Below are 13,958 nucleotides of genomic sequence, written 5' to 3'. Positions count from 1 at the left end.
TATTTGGATTGCCCATCTGCACGTTTTGAAGGCCTCCTTGATTATCTGGAAACCCCCCTGATTACCTTGAAACCTTCCTTGATTACTCTCCCATCCTCTTCCTCTGAATCCCCTTCCCCTCGGGTAAAATCTTGAGTTTCCCTGGTTGTTCTGCAGCGAGTTAGTCGCCTGCTGTAAGTTCGATTCTGCTGGACTCGTCAGCATAGCTCCTTCGAGAGCATACTTTGAGAGTTTCTTTTGCACCAGCTTCGCTTCCTCAACCTTACGAGTTGCCTCCTTTGTTCGATTCTTTTCTTGTAACAATCTACAGTAATGTGCAATCATCAACTGTATTTCGGCCCAAGGTTTAGCTTCTACTCCTACCAATTTCTTGAGCTGTTTCTGCACCGGTTCAGGCAACCCTTGGCACAATATATGGTAGAATACAGGGATAGATTTTGTCCAAGATACATGCGTTTCGAGCACCCATGCGTCTTGAAAGTTCTGGATATAAATCAACGGATCCTCTGACTCTTTCATTTTCTCAGTCATTATAGCTCCCATATCGGAAGTGTCTGTGTAGAATACTCGTAGCACTTTCCACACCGGTGCTCTACATTTATTAAATGGCGCTCTAGTAGGGTAGTGTTAATTATGGTTACACCAGGGTTACACAGCTTGTTTCCATACATTGTCTGCTCTCTCACCAAGTATGGCAATTAGAAGACCCTTAATGTCCCCTTTAGCTAACGTGACACCCCCTGTCATTTTTTCTAACTCTTGTATCCACTTCCCGGCTCCCGATGCCTACATTGGAAGCTTGTGTTTCAGGTTTTCTCTGTCCATGTGTGGCCATGGAATATATTGTGGTCTTGCTCACCCTTTTTCTAGTAGCAGAAATTGGAATGTGCAGTCTTCCTTCTCTTTCTCCATGGCTCTCCTGTCTATCGCTGGAGTATCATCCCCACATCGCCGTCTACCTGGCAATGTCCTCAATCTGTCTAGGTAGGCATGTGCTGACACCCCCCTCAGACCGTGGGGTGTCCCTTCATGTCGGCCAAGCTGCGCGGCAGACTCTGATGCCCTAGATGCAGACTCACTGGCGCCTGACCATCGTACCCCTTTGTCCCTTGGGAGACGCTTCTCGCGCCGTCTCCCTTCTTCGCGTGTCTCGTCCTCCGTCTCCCCACCGGAGTTGGAGATTGATTGTTCTGAACCCACGCAACTCCTTGCATCTTCATTGTTCTTACTAATTTCTAGCCTGTCCAGGGACAATTTTCCGCTTCCATTACTTCGGGTGACCTCCACTGTATTATATTACCAAGTGCTCTCCAAATATCCGCTCCAACCCCATTTCATCATATATTTTATCGATCGTTTCCCCGATGCTTCTGGTGTCGAAGTCATCTTCGATATTCACCCCACTAGAACCTGGTACTGAGTCGTATGCAGGAAAGCATTCTTCGATATTTTCTCATTCTACAACAGGATTGGGTTTCTTAACTTCCCGCTCCAAATGTTCGAGATCGTGTGCCCTCTGTCTACGCTTACGTTCAATGTCCTCATTAGATTCTCTGCGCTTCCTTGCCTCTTCTCTGACCTTTTCTTCTTCCCTTCTCCTTTCATTTCTAAGTTGATTCACGCTTCAAGCTTCCTCATCTTCTCGTCTCTTTACCCTTTTTTCATGTGTTCTCTGTTCTTCTTCGAGTTTTTCCAGGTTCTGCCTGTACTGGTTATAGGCTACACTCTGTTTGCGACTAAGCGGCTTTCCTTGCTCTTCGCGATATAGCTGTTCTCGCCTTAGCCTATCCTTCCTTCTTATTCTTTCATCTCTTAATTCCCTTTCCTTCTCCTTTCTCTGTGTCTCATCAGACCTCTCTCCCGGTCTCACATCATCACTTCCTTTACCATCTAGTTTCAACAATATCTGTCCTCCCATCCATTCATCTTTTGCGAATGCTATCTCATCCACTCTGTCTTCACTTCCTTTCCGCTTCTTTCCTTCTCTCTCTTTATCGAGAGTAGCACCAATCTGTGCCTGGTCCTTTCTTTTATTATCGCGTCTCTCCTTGTCCCTCGGGACTATGCAGGTAAGATTAATATTCTGCTCCTTCTCCTTGATTTCGTCACTACTGTATGTAGGTGACTCATATGCGGGGTTGCTATACCCCGTGGCTGCCTTAAGCTCTCTTAATGGGTAGAGTCCCTCTGACTTGCTTACCTCGATCTCTGGCTCAGACGGGGCTGGTGGCGTGGTAGGCGTCTCACCACCCTCCCTGCATATGTTTAATATCCAGTCTGCAGGAGGCTCTTTCTCCTTTGGCTGTTCGAACATTTTCCACAGTTCTAGAACAGCAAGACGTTTCTCTAGTTTTTTACCTGTATATGTGGTATGTAGATAAGTCGTCATATGTTGCAAGACGGCTTTGGATAAGGACCCGTTCTGAGACCACGGCATAAACATCTTGTGGGCGGTACCCTTAACCCACTCCGCACTATACTTCTTAAGCTTGGGTGCATGTTTAGGCAATTGCTTACATAAGTGGGTGAGTGGTGTAATATCCTCCATGCTTGAATTCTATTTCCAACAATATTTTCATGCAATTTCAATACTTTAAATATTATGAGCGAGCACCAAACACGCAAGCTCCAATCCAATCTTTTCCCGCAAAATTCTGTATCATCAATTTACTTAAAAACATCAATCCATGTGCGATTCCCTCTTAGTTACAGAATCGCGTAAAACCCAAACTTAATTTCAAACACTCAATGATACAATTCTTTACATTTGACAAATAACAGCACACAAATGACAGACACTTGACAGACCAGACAGACACCAGCTGGGCACATATATCTCTGCCTTCTAATCACTACCCCTACATGGAGTTTAAACAAACTCCTTTTATGACGTCTTTAATCGTCATCGTAGCCTATTTGTCCCCTATTATGTGGGCTCTGAGTTCACGTTTCTTCTGACCGCTATATTAAAGCTCAGGAACAAGGCAAATCCTCTTACTTTTTTATCTCATGTTTCCTTCCTGGTATCCTCTTCTTTTTCCTCTCGGGTGCCCTCCCGGTATTCTCTGCTTTTTCCTCTTGGATGCTCTCTTGGTATCCTCTGCTTTTTTTTTCTTGGGTACCCTCCCGGTAACCACTGTTTTTCTCTCGGGTATCTATCCCGGTAACCACTGTTTTTCTCTTATACTCGTGTCACTATCCCCTTATATATAAACATTCTTCTCTACTTCTGATTATTTTATTTTCCGCCACCCTCCGTTACCTTTTCCCTTACTTGTTCTAATGCCTACAAAACTTTTGCCAAAGTGTTGGGTCTTTTCGTTCACTCACCACACGCATGGTTCTCTGGATCTTCGGGATCACCAGGCCCTCCGTCGTTACCACCTCACCGGTCTTTTCGTCCGATTGGCTGCCCGTAGGAATGAGAATGGTTAATGCTCTGTAAGGCAGGTTCCTTCAGACCCACTGCAGTTTTATGGGCTTATACTATCATTGTCCACAGGAAGCTTCTCAGTCTACTCAGCCGGATGGCGAAGGACTTGTGATATTGCCGAAAACCTAAAGATACTTTGTGTCGGCGGTCAATAGGTGTCTTTATCAAAAGTTAATCAATACTCGATGGTCAAGAACCATCCTCGTCGCTACCAAGTGTACTGGAGGGTGAGCGTCCTCTGACGGGCCCATAAGTCAGAGCTCACCCTCAGGTACCTTTAAGACATAATAGCCACACCTCAAGGAGGATGGGGTGCGGGATTCTCTTAATCCAACACCAATCAATAAGGACAAGTCAACGGTTTGGCAAAGGGAAGTTTTTTTAATGACAAGTACAAAAAAACGGGGAAACAAATGGTAATCAACAGTGTTACGATCGCCTGTCTCGCTTCAACTCCCAAATTCTTCTTGCCGACAGTAACTTTTATAGCAAATTTGCATCATCATTGAAGTGTAAAACTCATAAGTTTGACATGTAATTCTATTGGTTGGAAAAGGTAACTTAAGTATAAGTGCTATATCTGTATATGGTAACAGAGCGTGAGGATTGGATAACTCTTATCGGGTGGGCGTCTATGCCCATTCCTCTACATCACTCGTGATAGACGTCAGTACAACTACGACATCTGATTGGCTCTACAAACTATAGGACCCTAGATTATTTGGTCCATTGTGATTGGGTGGGTTACACCCCTAGGCATAAATCTCCACTTTAATTAGCAGCATGCAGAATGGACACCCAGATGCGGAGTGCCCCAAGATTCACCCTGCCTCCCTTCCATCAAGCAGTACCTTTAGGGCTATGTGTCAATTAGTTGGCCTAGGATGGCCTCGAAACTGTAGCTTCTTATCAAGGAAAGTTATGGCATCCTCGGGTTCTGGGTGACATCAGACGTTGGTGCCCCTCTGTGCTTGGCTGGTCACGTGTCTGTTCACCATGGATCTGATTCATTTTCCTTCTTTTTGTATATTTGATTCTTTGTTCAGCCTCGCCACCTGCCTGGGGCCTCTTTATCTCGACCTTCAATGGGTGGCAGTCATGCTCTGTAGTTTCGATTCTTCAGAGTAGTCGCTCTCCTCCCTTCCTGGAGTTGACCTCAAATTCCCAGGCATGAGCTACTTCTTACTGAGTTTCAATTCCGCTCTTCCCTTCTGGTTTTAGCTGGAATATGAATCTCAGCCTTGTTGGCCCCTTGCAGCCAGGGCTTAGTTCTGCTTTCACAAAATGGAGTTGCACTTGTATAGCGTGCATCATTGAGGTAGATATATAGTTGGCGCTTGCCGCTCTATTTTTCTACTAAGCATTTCAAGCATTACCGTTCTCTTAGCTTCTTGCATTATTTACAGGCATTTCAGTCAGTTTACGTGTGTTCATCTCACTTCATGGTTACGTTTCTTTATATTAGCATCTTTCTTCTATACGTCCATCACATCGTTATTCTTAGCGCTTCGCCCTTGTGTGTAAACTTTCATTGGTCATTTATGTTTATTTGTACGTCTGTCCAGACTCTTATGTCGTCACCATCTACCCTCCATTAGGGCTCTTTGCGGCTCTTTGGGTCTCTTCGGGGACAGCCTGTAAGTAGTCTTCATTTCGTGTCAGCTGCTGGTACGGTAGTCTCAGTGGGTACCGAGCTGCCCATGGCTGTCTGGTTATGGGCACTTCAACAGGTATTGCTCTTCTGCTGGGCACCGGGCATAGGCCGAGTATAGCTCTCTGTTGGTTTAATTGCGCCTCGTACGTGACGTACTTTGGCAAGTATGTTCCTTGTATCTCAAACTGTGGGGTTCGGGTGTAGGCCATGTCTGGGACCTCCTCTACAATGCCACCCTCATAAAACGGCTCCATGATACCCTTGGTACACGATCTTGGCATCGGACTGGTTCACCTCCTTCCTATCTAGTTGCCCCTCCCAGGTGCAAATTGGCCCTTTGCTAACCTCCATTTCACTCTCTACCACTGGTATCTCTCAGTGCTCTATCCTATCAGCGTGGCTCTTCAATATCTACCTTGCCCCTCTGGGTCACTCACTTGATTTCATCCTGCTCCCCTCATTTGCAGTGTTATGCTGATGACACTCAGCTCTCCTTCAAACTTCCCTCCACTACCTCCGCTACCTCCTCTCTCCTTCCTGACTGTCTGATCGCTATTCAAGCATAGTGCACAGCTATTGATCTCTGTCTTAATGCCAGTAAAACTGACATCGTTCTCATTGGGACCCCTGCTCCATGTTTCCCTCTCACTCTCTGGCCACCTTCCTTGGGACACGCCTTACCATCCTGTGAGGCTAAAAACCTTGGTGCCATCTTTGACTCCTCTCACTCCTTCTCCCCTCACACTACAGACTTTGCCAAGAAGGCCCACTTTCGACTGCACCTCCTCAGAGGCATTCTCCCCTTCCTAACCTTCCCCCAGAAACTCACCCACTCCAGAGTCCTGACTTCTGCAACAGACTCTTCCTCAATCTGCCTCTCTCCTCTTTTTGCCCCATTCAACTTATCCAGAATAGGACTGCAAGACTTATCCTTGGCGTCAAGCCCAGGGACCGCCTCTCTCCAGCCCTAGAATCTCTCTACTAGATCCCGATGGATGCAAGGATCAAATTCAAGACCCTCTACATCATCCACAAGGCTTTCTGAGGCCTGGGACCCCACTACATCCAACTCTCTCTCTCCCTAAATAGCTCCCAGCTGCAGCCCTCTGGTCTCTGTAGATCAGACACTTTTCCAAGCAGAAAGTGTGGGAAGATCTCTCTCTTCGTCAGGTGCCTCTCTCTGGAATGACCTCCCTGCCCCTCTTAGACTTGAGCCAGACCTCCTTCAATTCCAAAAGCTTCTCAAAGCCCTTGTCTTCTCTACTTCCTTCCCTCTAGCCCTTCCTTGCTAATGGCCCCTTCTGCTGCTGTGACTGGTGACCTGGCTCCTTATGAGTCTGGTCCTGGTCCACCCCACTCCCTTGTACTTAGAGGGGGTTCCTCCCCTTTGGCAACCATTGGCACTTTCCCCCCTGGGCTCCCCCAGCACTTGCCTAACCCCTGGGCCCTTTTTCCATCTTCCCTCCACCCCTACCCCTGCTTTTTGATCTCTCTCCGCTGCATGTCACCTATCCCCCATCCCACTACCCCTCCCCTTTGCACTTCTTGCTACTGAACTTGCACGATCCGAATGTCACAAGGCCTAGTAGGACCTTTAATGTTGTTTATTTCCACCTGGAAACACAATTTTTGCTGTATAGTGCACCTATATAAATAACCAATAAATAAAAACAATAAATAAAAGATTGCAAGATGTCTTTAGTGGGTAGCCCCTGTAGCACCTAATGGTATGACAGTGATGCCAAAATAACTGCTCCTGCTACCTCTGGCTTATGCAGTGAATATTGTTAGCATCCATGCACATTGGGATGGCGGAGCTATAAGGATGACTGTTCTCTCCCATGACTCATCTCCAAGGTGCATCCTAACCATCTAAAGCACGTTTACTGAAATAGGGAGTGAGCACCTGTCATTTTGTGAAATTATCCCCATAGCAAAGAACAGTAAGTACTATTGTCTTAATCTGACTCATGCAGTACTTGTAGTCAAACTCCAACACAAAGGCGAAATTAACATACCTTTGACTCATAGCTCTCAGAAGGAAGAAACACATTAAAACAAAGGCTTTAATAAAATTGTATCCCTCTTGTTTTCTCGTTTCCTCTTCCCTGTCCATCACCCTTTTACAGGTAAGGGAGGCCTCATAATTTACAAGATTGTGTCCGGATCCGGCGGTAAGTTTGAGCTGGATGAGAGCACAGGCCTTCTCACAACCATTGACTACCTCGACTTTGAAACCAAGACCAGCTACTACATGAATATTTCAGCCACCGACCAGGCTCCGCCGTACAACCGTGGGTACTCCACCATTTATGTCACTCTGCTGAATGAGCCCGACGAAGAGGTGCAGTTCTCCAGCCCAGAGTATCAGGCAGTGATTTTGGAAAACATTGCAATAGGCACTGAGGTGGTGCGAGTCCAGGCACGCTCCATCGACAACCTCAACCTGCTCACCTACCGTTTCGACACCAACACTAATGCTCAAGCCCTGACCCTCTTCAAGATCGACGGAGTGACGGTAAGTTTCGCTCGTTGGATATGACAGGATCATTTCATGTGGGATGGATGTGAGTCAAATTCTGTGTAATTGTCCCACTTGCTTCTATACTAGACCTTGAGTGTATACTGCTAGGGAGATTATGGCTGCCATCTTAGGTAATTGTCAAAATCTTTACCAAAAGATGAAGCCACACCTCACTAACCTCACTCATGCTCTTACGTTGGATGGTATTAAAGATAATAATTTCGGCAAGCCGAACAACCATGTAAGTGATAAGGGGGATCCTACCACTTCACAGGCTGTCAATTCTTACCATGCCTTGCCGCTGCCTTACCACTAAGAAGGGGCCAAACCTACACCACACAAATCCACACTCACTGCCAAGCTCTTTTGGGCTAGAGCAACATGTAAGCCCATCTCCACCGCTCACAATCTACATAGTACCATCTGCTCTGTTGCCAGGGCATGGCATCTACTGTCAATCATTTTTATTTTGTCACATCCTTGAAGACTGACGAAAGTCCATTGGGAGGCCTAGGCCTTTTAGCTAACTGTTAAGCACAATGGGCTTGATATCAATCAAGATGGAACTTTGGCCTAGTGCAAGGGCTCCACCCCCTGAAAGTATTAGAGAAAGATGACGAAGAGCAACCACGGATCAGACTGTGCATTGTCTGAGTCCCAGTCACTGTCATTGCTGTCTTATAGTTTTGCACACTCACTATGTATTCTTACTCATTGTGATTAGACACAAACCCTGCATGTTTAAAAGGAGGGAGCTTTTGGTGACTGAGGGTGATTGTAGGAGTATGACTAGTTTTGGAGATTATGGTAATTGTGATAATAGACACAGAGGAGGGAATGTCATCTTTATGGTCAATGTGCCCAAGTTCATTATAAGCTCCAGAGAGTCGGCTGATTCTTTAGTTAACGAGTGAATTCAATTGATTAAGCATACAAGAGGGTGCTGTTCAATGATAAAGGAGGATGTCCTGAGGTGTATATGACACCATGCACAAAACACATCCAGTAAAGGGTATATTTCCAAGAATTAAAGAGAAATTCACTAGCCAAGATATTACTGACAATTGAGTACAAATCCTTCTCCCCACAAGGCATCAACAAAGAATTAAGGTCAATGCTGCCCCTCCTTTCAGGTTTAGAGAGTCATGACAGTGAGCCCCAGGTTTCCAACCCTTTGATGGCATCAACCAACTTAAGTATGGGTATATTAAGGGTGGGACATATGGAAACAATGAACATGGTCTCCCTACTGAAGCAGATGATATAGATGATGGTTTACATTCTGTTGATTGACATTCAATGATACACATGTTGAATTCTGCCCATCCGTAAACCAGATATACCCAGTTCAGGTACTGAATTGGCAATTCTGCCCTGAAATAACGCAGGTTTGGCAAATAAATATTGTGGATGATCATTGGCATCTATTTATTAGACACCACCATATAATATGCCCACAGGAAACCTGGGCAACACAAGAGATATCGTTACAGGGATATCCCGTATCACATTGATTCCTCTAATGGGATGGTTGGGGAGGCCAAATGGTGGCCTGACAACCAGGGTGGATTCACCATCAATATTAACATTGTACCATTTGATACCAAATGTTTTGAATACAAGAGCTACAAATCTAACTTACAAATGGAACAAGATTTTTATTGTTAAACCTTTATAACAGATATTCAAAGGGAAATTGGACTAAAACTGTAAAAACAATAAAAGTATAAAGGATATTATCTTATTGGGTGATTTGAACGTACATTTTGAACCCTTTTTGCCTACTATAGGCATTCCTGAGGATGGGGATTTGGCTTGGGATATCTCAGAACGCCTAGAGTCATACCTAAAAATGCCCTGGAAATCGCCCAAATGTAGTTAATACTAGGCTTGAGGGCAAGTAATGGCAGTGCCTTGGGGGGTGGGGGGAGGTCGACCAGCAGTCAACACTATTGTGTAAAGGGAATCGTACCAGCCATATTGGATATGCTCTTCTCAATTTGTCAGCTTGTTCATTAATTCAAGATTCTTCAGTCATTATCGGCTCAGATAGCAATCATCGTCCTTTATATCTGACATTGTCAAATATTGAGAGGGCAAGTCCAAAGAGAAGGGTCATAAAGAGTAATACCAGCAACCAAATTGCAGGCCTTTCGAAGCATAATCTTAACTGGGAATCCATGCAGAAGGGAAATATGATTGTTCATGTATACAAATAAATATTGCCTTTATTGGAAAGTCCTTCTAGATCCATTAATCTCACACATCGAAATAATGAAAACATTTGAGGATATAGCAAGTAAAATAAATCCATTAATAAAGCAGAAAAATGGATAAAGGAAAATACCACAAAAACGGTCATATGGTTTGACGATGAGTGCAAACCAGTCTAACAATTGCTCTTGGATAATGTGAAAGAAATGTGGAGATTCAATAAAAGTGAAATTCTGCAGGGAGGCAAAATTATAAAACTGTACCTGCTACTTAAAAGAAGAGGTATGTCCAGGATAAATGGGATCAGCTTTTTGATGCAATAAAAGGGAGATAATGTCAATTCCCTATCTATTATCTCAACATTGCAAGTCCAGTTCACCTGGCCAAGCCTTAATCATTCAGTGCCAGTCTTTACTCTCAGCCAGACTCTTCCCACTGGATCAACTTATTGCATTTATAACTATGCCAGTGATTGACTGAGTGAGTGAATGAGCAGGTGAGAGGAATAAGTAAAATGTGCACTTTTGTGAAACAGGCCATGTTGAAATATTGGCATTTGTTATCATAGGAAACCCCACCATCACTGGTTGCCATATGGACTGTTTCAGTCAGAAGACATTTGAAAAATGATGGCTTTCTTCTGTTATAGGAGTCAGGGAACCCACAGGACCATACACTTTAAACAGTTGCTTGCTAAGCTGATTTCCAAGAGTCCCACACCACAGGATCATGTTTCTAGGCTATTTCTCTAAACCTTTACTTTCAAGTACTTCTTTGAACTCTGAAATACTACAATGGAGAGATGACACAAAGCCTCTTATCTGTAGTCATTCAAATGAAGTTACTGGCATGTCTGTGGTGTCTGCAGCTTGCCAGTACGGGTTTATGGGATATTCGTGTATTAGCTTTTTCAACATTCCCTCTTGGAATTTGCTAAGTCTTCAGTTATCATTAACAATTAGTTTTGGGCATAAAGTGAAGGACTTGTTTCAGGTAATGAAATGGGAAAAAGCTGGACTTAATTATTGGTGTCAAGTAGGCTTTTTATGTGACTAATTTGTCTGACCAAACCCTCAAGTTCTTTATCTTCCCATTGGTTACAATGTAGTTTCCAAAGAGTAAACTTAGAGTGGAGCGAATAGTCCTTCTGAGCTTGAGTCTCATATGGTTGAGGAAGCAGTACAGAGAAGATTACCTGCCTTCCTAACATTCAGTTGCCACCACGTTGCGCTCGTCCACTGTTCCATTCATGCCAAGTTAGCCTACTGGGGGTTCTCGTTGGACCAGCCTTTCCGTTCATTTTCAATGACACCTGGTGTTATTGGTGTAAAAATGATGCACTAGCCCTAAGGCCGAGACTATGTGAAGCAAGAGGGACAAATATATGCTAAATAAAATGGGACGAATTCTATATCCCTTCAGTGTAAGCTGTGCTTCATCACCAGTACAGGCTTTCAGGAAAAGTAATTGGTTTGTTAAAGGTGATTCAGCCAGGTCCTCAAAGAGCTTCCAAAGATCCCTTGGATCAAGGCAACCATCCAATCTCAGAGCATTGCAGGTCTCCAGACTTGTGCCATCCATCCTAAAGAAAATATCTTGGGTGCTCTGTGCATTGAGCCCATGACACACTTCCATCAATCACTGTATCATTATTTTATCCGAGTTACATTTGTTGCCTCATTTACAGATGGAAGGTGGTATCAGCACCTTTCTTTCCAGGCACAGCAGTGGTCATTTTCTTGGTCTCCAGTTAATTAGCACCTGGGTAAAGACATTTACATTCCACCAGCAGCACATGTTCAGCTGCAATCAAGCCATTAACTCTCAGAAGGCTGCTTTGAAATAAAACCGGGCAGCCCTATACAGCACAAAGTTTGATGTTACTGCTCGACAGAGCTAGCATAAAGACATCTATCCCACCAGATCTCTGTATGTCAGAAACGTCTTTCCCATTTCTTAGCTACTATATTTTATTTGACTTTTCTTTTAATTATTTTCTAGTCGAGACTCCTATCTTGTTTTTTTTTCACTGAGTTTTAACTGTGCTATTGTTAACACTTTCCTCCAATCGTGTTAGGTTCAGACTAGGGCTTTGCCCTGCTACCAGGAAAAGCAAAATGGGAAAATACTTCAAAAGGGGTTTTCAGCAACCCTTATCCATTAATGCACGTTATTGTTTTTTTCCGATTGCACTCACCTGCAGACATTCTAATCCAGCACTCCATTATAAAGGCCCCCTCCACCTCCGTGGCAGAAACAGAGGGCCAGTTCCTGCTTATGTACATTATCCAGCTCATCTTATGGGGAAGTGTTACCTCCCCGGAGCCTTTGGCACTGTGGACTATGCCATTTTGATACAAATATGGGAGCTGCTGGCTGGACAGACTCTTGCTTGAAGACTCTCTCTGAAAGAGGCCAGAACTTAAACAATATCAATCCCACCTTATAAGTCTTTCTTAAAGGACATCTCTCGTAGAGGGTCCCCTCTTTCTCCCATTCTCCCTATAGTTTCTTTGTTTGTTACCTAAGACGATGAGGTGCCGGTCAGGTAAATAGGCCGGAAGAAATGCTGGTAGTAAGGCTATGTCATTTTTACCAGACCGGCACAATCCGATTTTGCCGGTAGGGGCAGTGAACTATCAGAAGGCCTGGCCTGCCGGGAGTTCAGGCCCCTACCAGCAAATAACTGCGGCAATCACTGGCACTGGTACTACCGGTACCAGCAATCGCGGCAAACCCATTCCATGAAGTCCTACCGGACTCCATGGAATGGGAACTCACCGCCGTTGCCGGCATCGAAAATATCCCAGGAACCAGGATATCGGGCACCGTTAACGGTAAGGTGAGTTACAGCAAACCCATAATGAACAATAATCTGGCCATTCAAGTGTAATTTCTCTATGTACACTGACAATATCTGAATCTCGCGGTCTCATGTTGGGAACTTGGCAATATGTGGCCGAATGAAAACGGACTGAAAATTAAATCTTTCAAAATGCCGGATATCCTCCTCTGCAATCAGGACCAACCCTGAACCCCAATCCTATAACTATTCTGTGTATTCCCTACGCTGCCCTGAAGCTACCTCTCCCTGTGATCTTGGCATTCTAGTTGACTAGGACTTCTGATAGCTGCTAAAACTCTCTTCAGCATTCCAAAAAGCATAATGCACATTTACGCTCAAGGTTTTATAGACAGCAGTCTATGTCCCTACTTTGAACGCTGCTCACTTCATTCATCTCTACCCTCTGCATTCTACAAAGAATGTTGCGTATGTCACACAATATTGGGTGTGACAGTTGCAATGTCGCCACACTTTATGAAAAATGTCAAGTTCAATGTTCTACAAATTATCTCCAAAGCTTCTATGTTATGCATCTAATTTCACTCTTCTCCAGAGTAGAGGTTCTGATTGTGTTTCCAAAGCCACCGTTCGGTGCCAAGGGATTTTGATAATGGGATCCCCTTTGAAAACCCCACACCCTTTCTACAGGTAAAAATGAAGATCAATGCCTGACTAGGACTACACTTATGCAGGAGAAAGCCTTGGTATTACTGAATCAAACCAGACACAAGTAACCAAGCAGCCACCGTCATATCCTCTAAGAATCAACATTCTAACCCACTAGCCCCACTCAATTCCCCTTCTTTCCACCTTACACTACATGCAGCAACCAGCAGCCAGCCAATGGAACAAGCTCCCTATGGCATACCCACCACCCTTCACTTTATCAACCAAGCCACCACAGGGCAAACCCACCACCCATAAACTGCCCATGCTCACAAGCAGAAACCGCCCTAACACAACTCTCCTAAAATCTCCCTTGCACACAGATTGTGGGTGCTTGCAATCCGCATGTATCAACACATTGTGCTTCTGTAGATGCCTCTCTCTCTCTCTCTGGCCACTAACGCCTAACCACGCCTCTTGCAGGGCCAATGCTGCCAACATGTTGGAAGCTGCGCTCTGCAAGAACCCCTCACATTGCATCACTTAAGGCATGGCACTTCACCCCAAACCTCTCAATCGGCCCTACCTATCTCATGGCTGCCCTTGGTGCATGAACACCAATCATGTGGCATGCTGTGCACTCAATAAGCCCCAGGGCATGACATTAAAGCTCTTGTTTGGA

The 13,958-nt window shown here is 44.7% G+C and overlaps 1 protein-coding gene across 1 annotated transcript in view; it reads left to right on the top strand.

Annotated features, from left to right (window-relative positions):
- CDH23 (cadherin related 23) overlaps window positions 1–13,958 on the top strand; it is a 3,939,560-nt gene that overhangs the window by 2,864,690 nt on the left and 1,060,912 nt on the right. Inside the window, exon 31 of the mRNA XM_069610726.1 lies at window positions 7,217–7,605. Coding sequence (XP_069466827.1) covers window positions 7,217–7,605 — 389 coding nt within the window. The remainder of the gene's footprint in view (window positions 1–7,216; window positions 7,606–13,958) is intronic.

This window comes from Ambystoma mexicanum, chromosome 8 (genome assembly GCF_040938575.1).
Source record: "Ambystoma mexicanum isolate Mex_15411 chromosome 8, UKY_AmexF1_1, whole genome shotgun sequence".
NCBI classification, from domain to species: Eukaryota; Metazoa; Chordata; class Amphibia; order Caudata; family Ambystomatidae; genus Ambystoma; species Ambystoma mexicanum.
The sequence above is the reverse complement of the archived record's forward strand: the minus strand, read 5'-3'. Positions and strand labels throughout refer to the sequence as shown.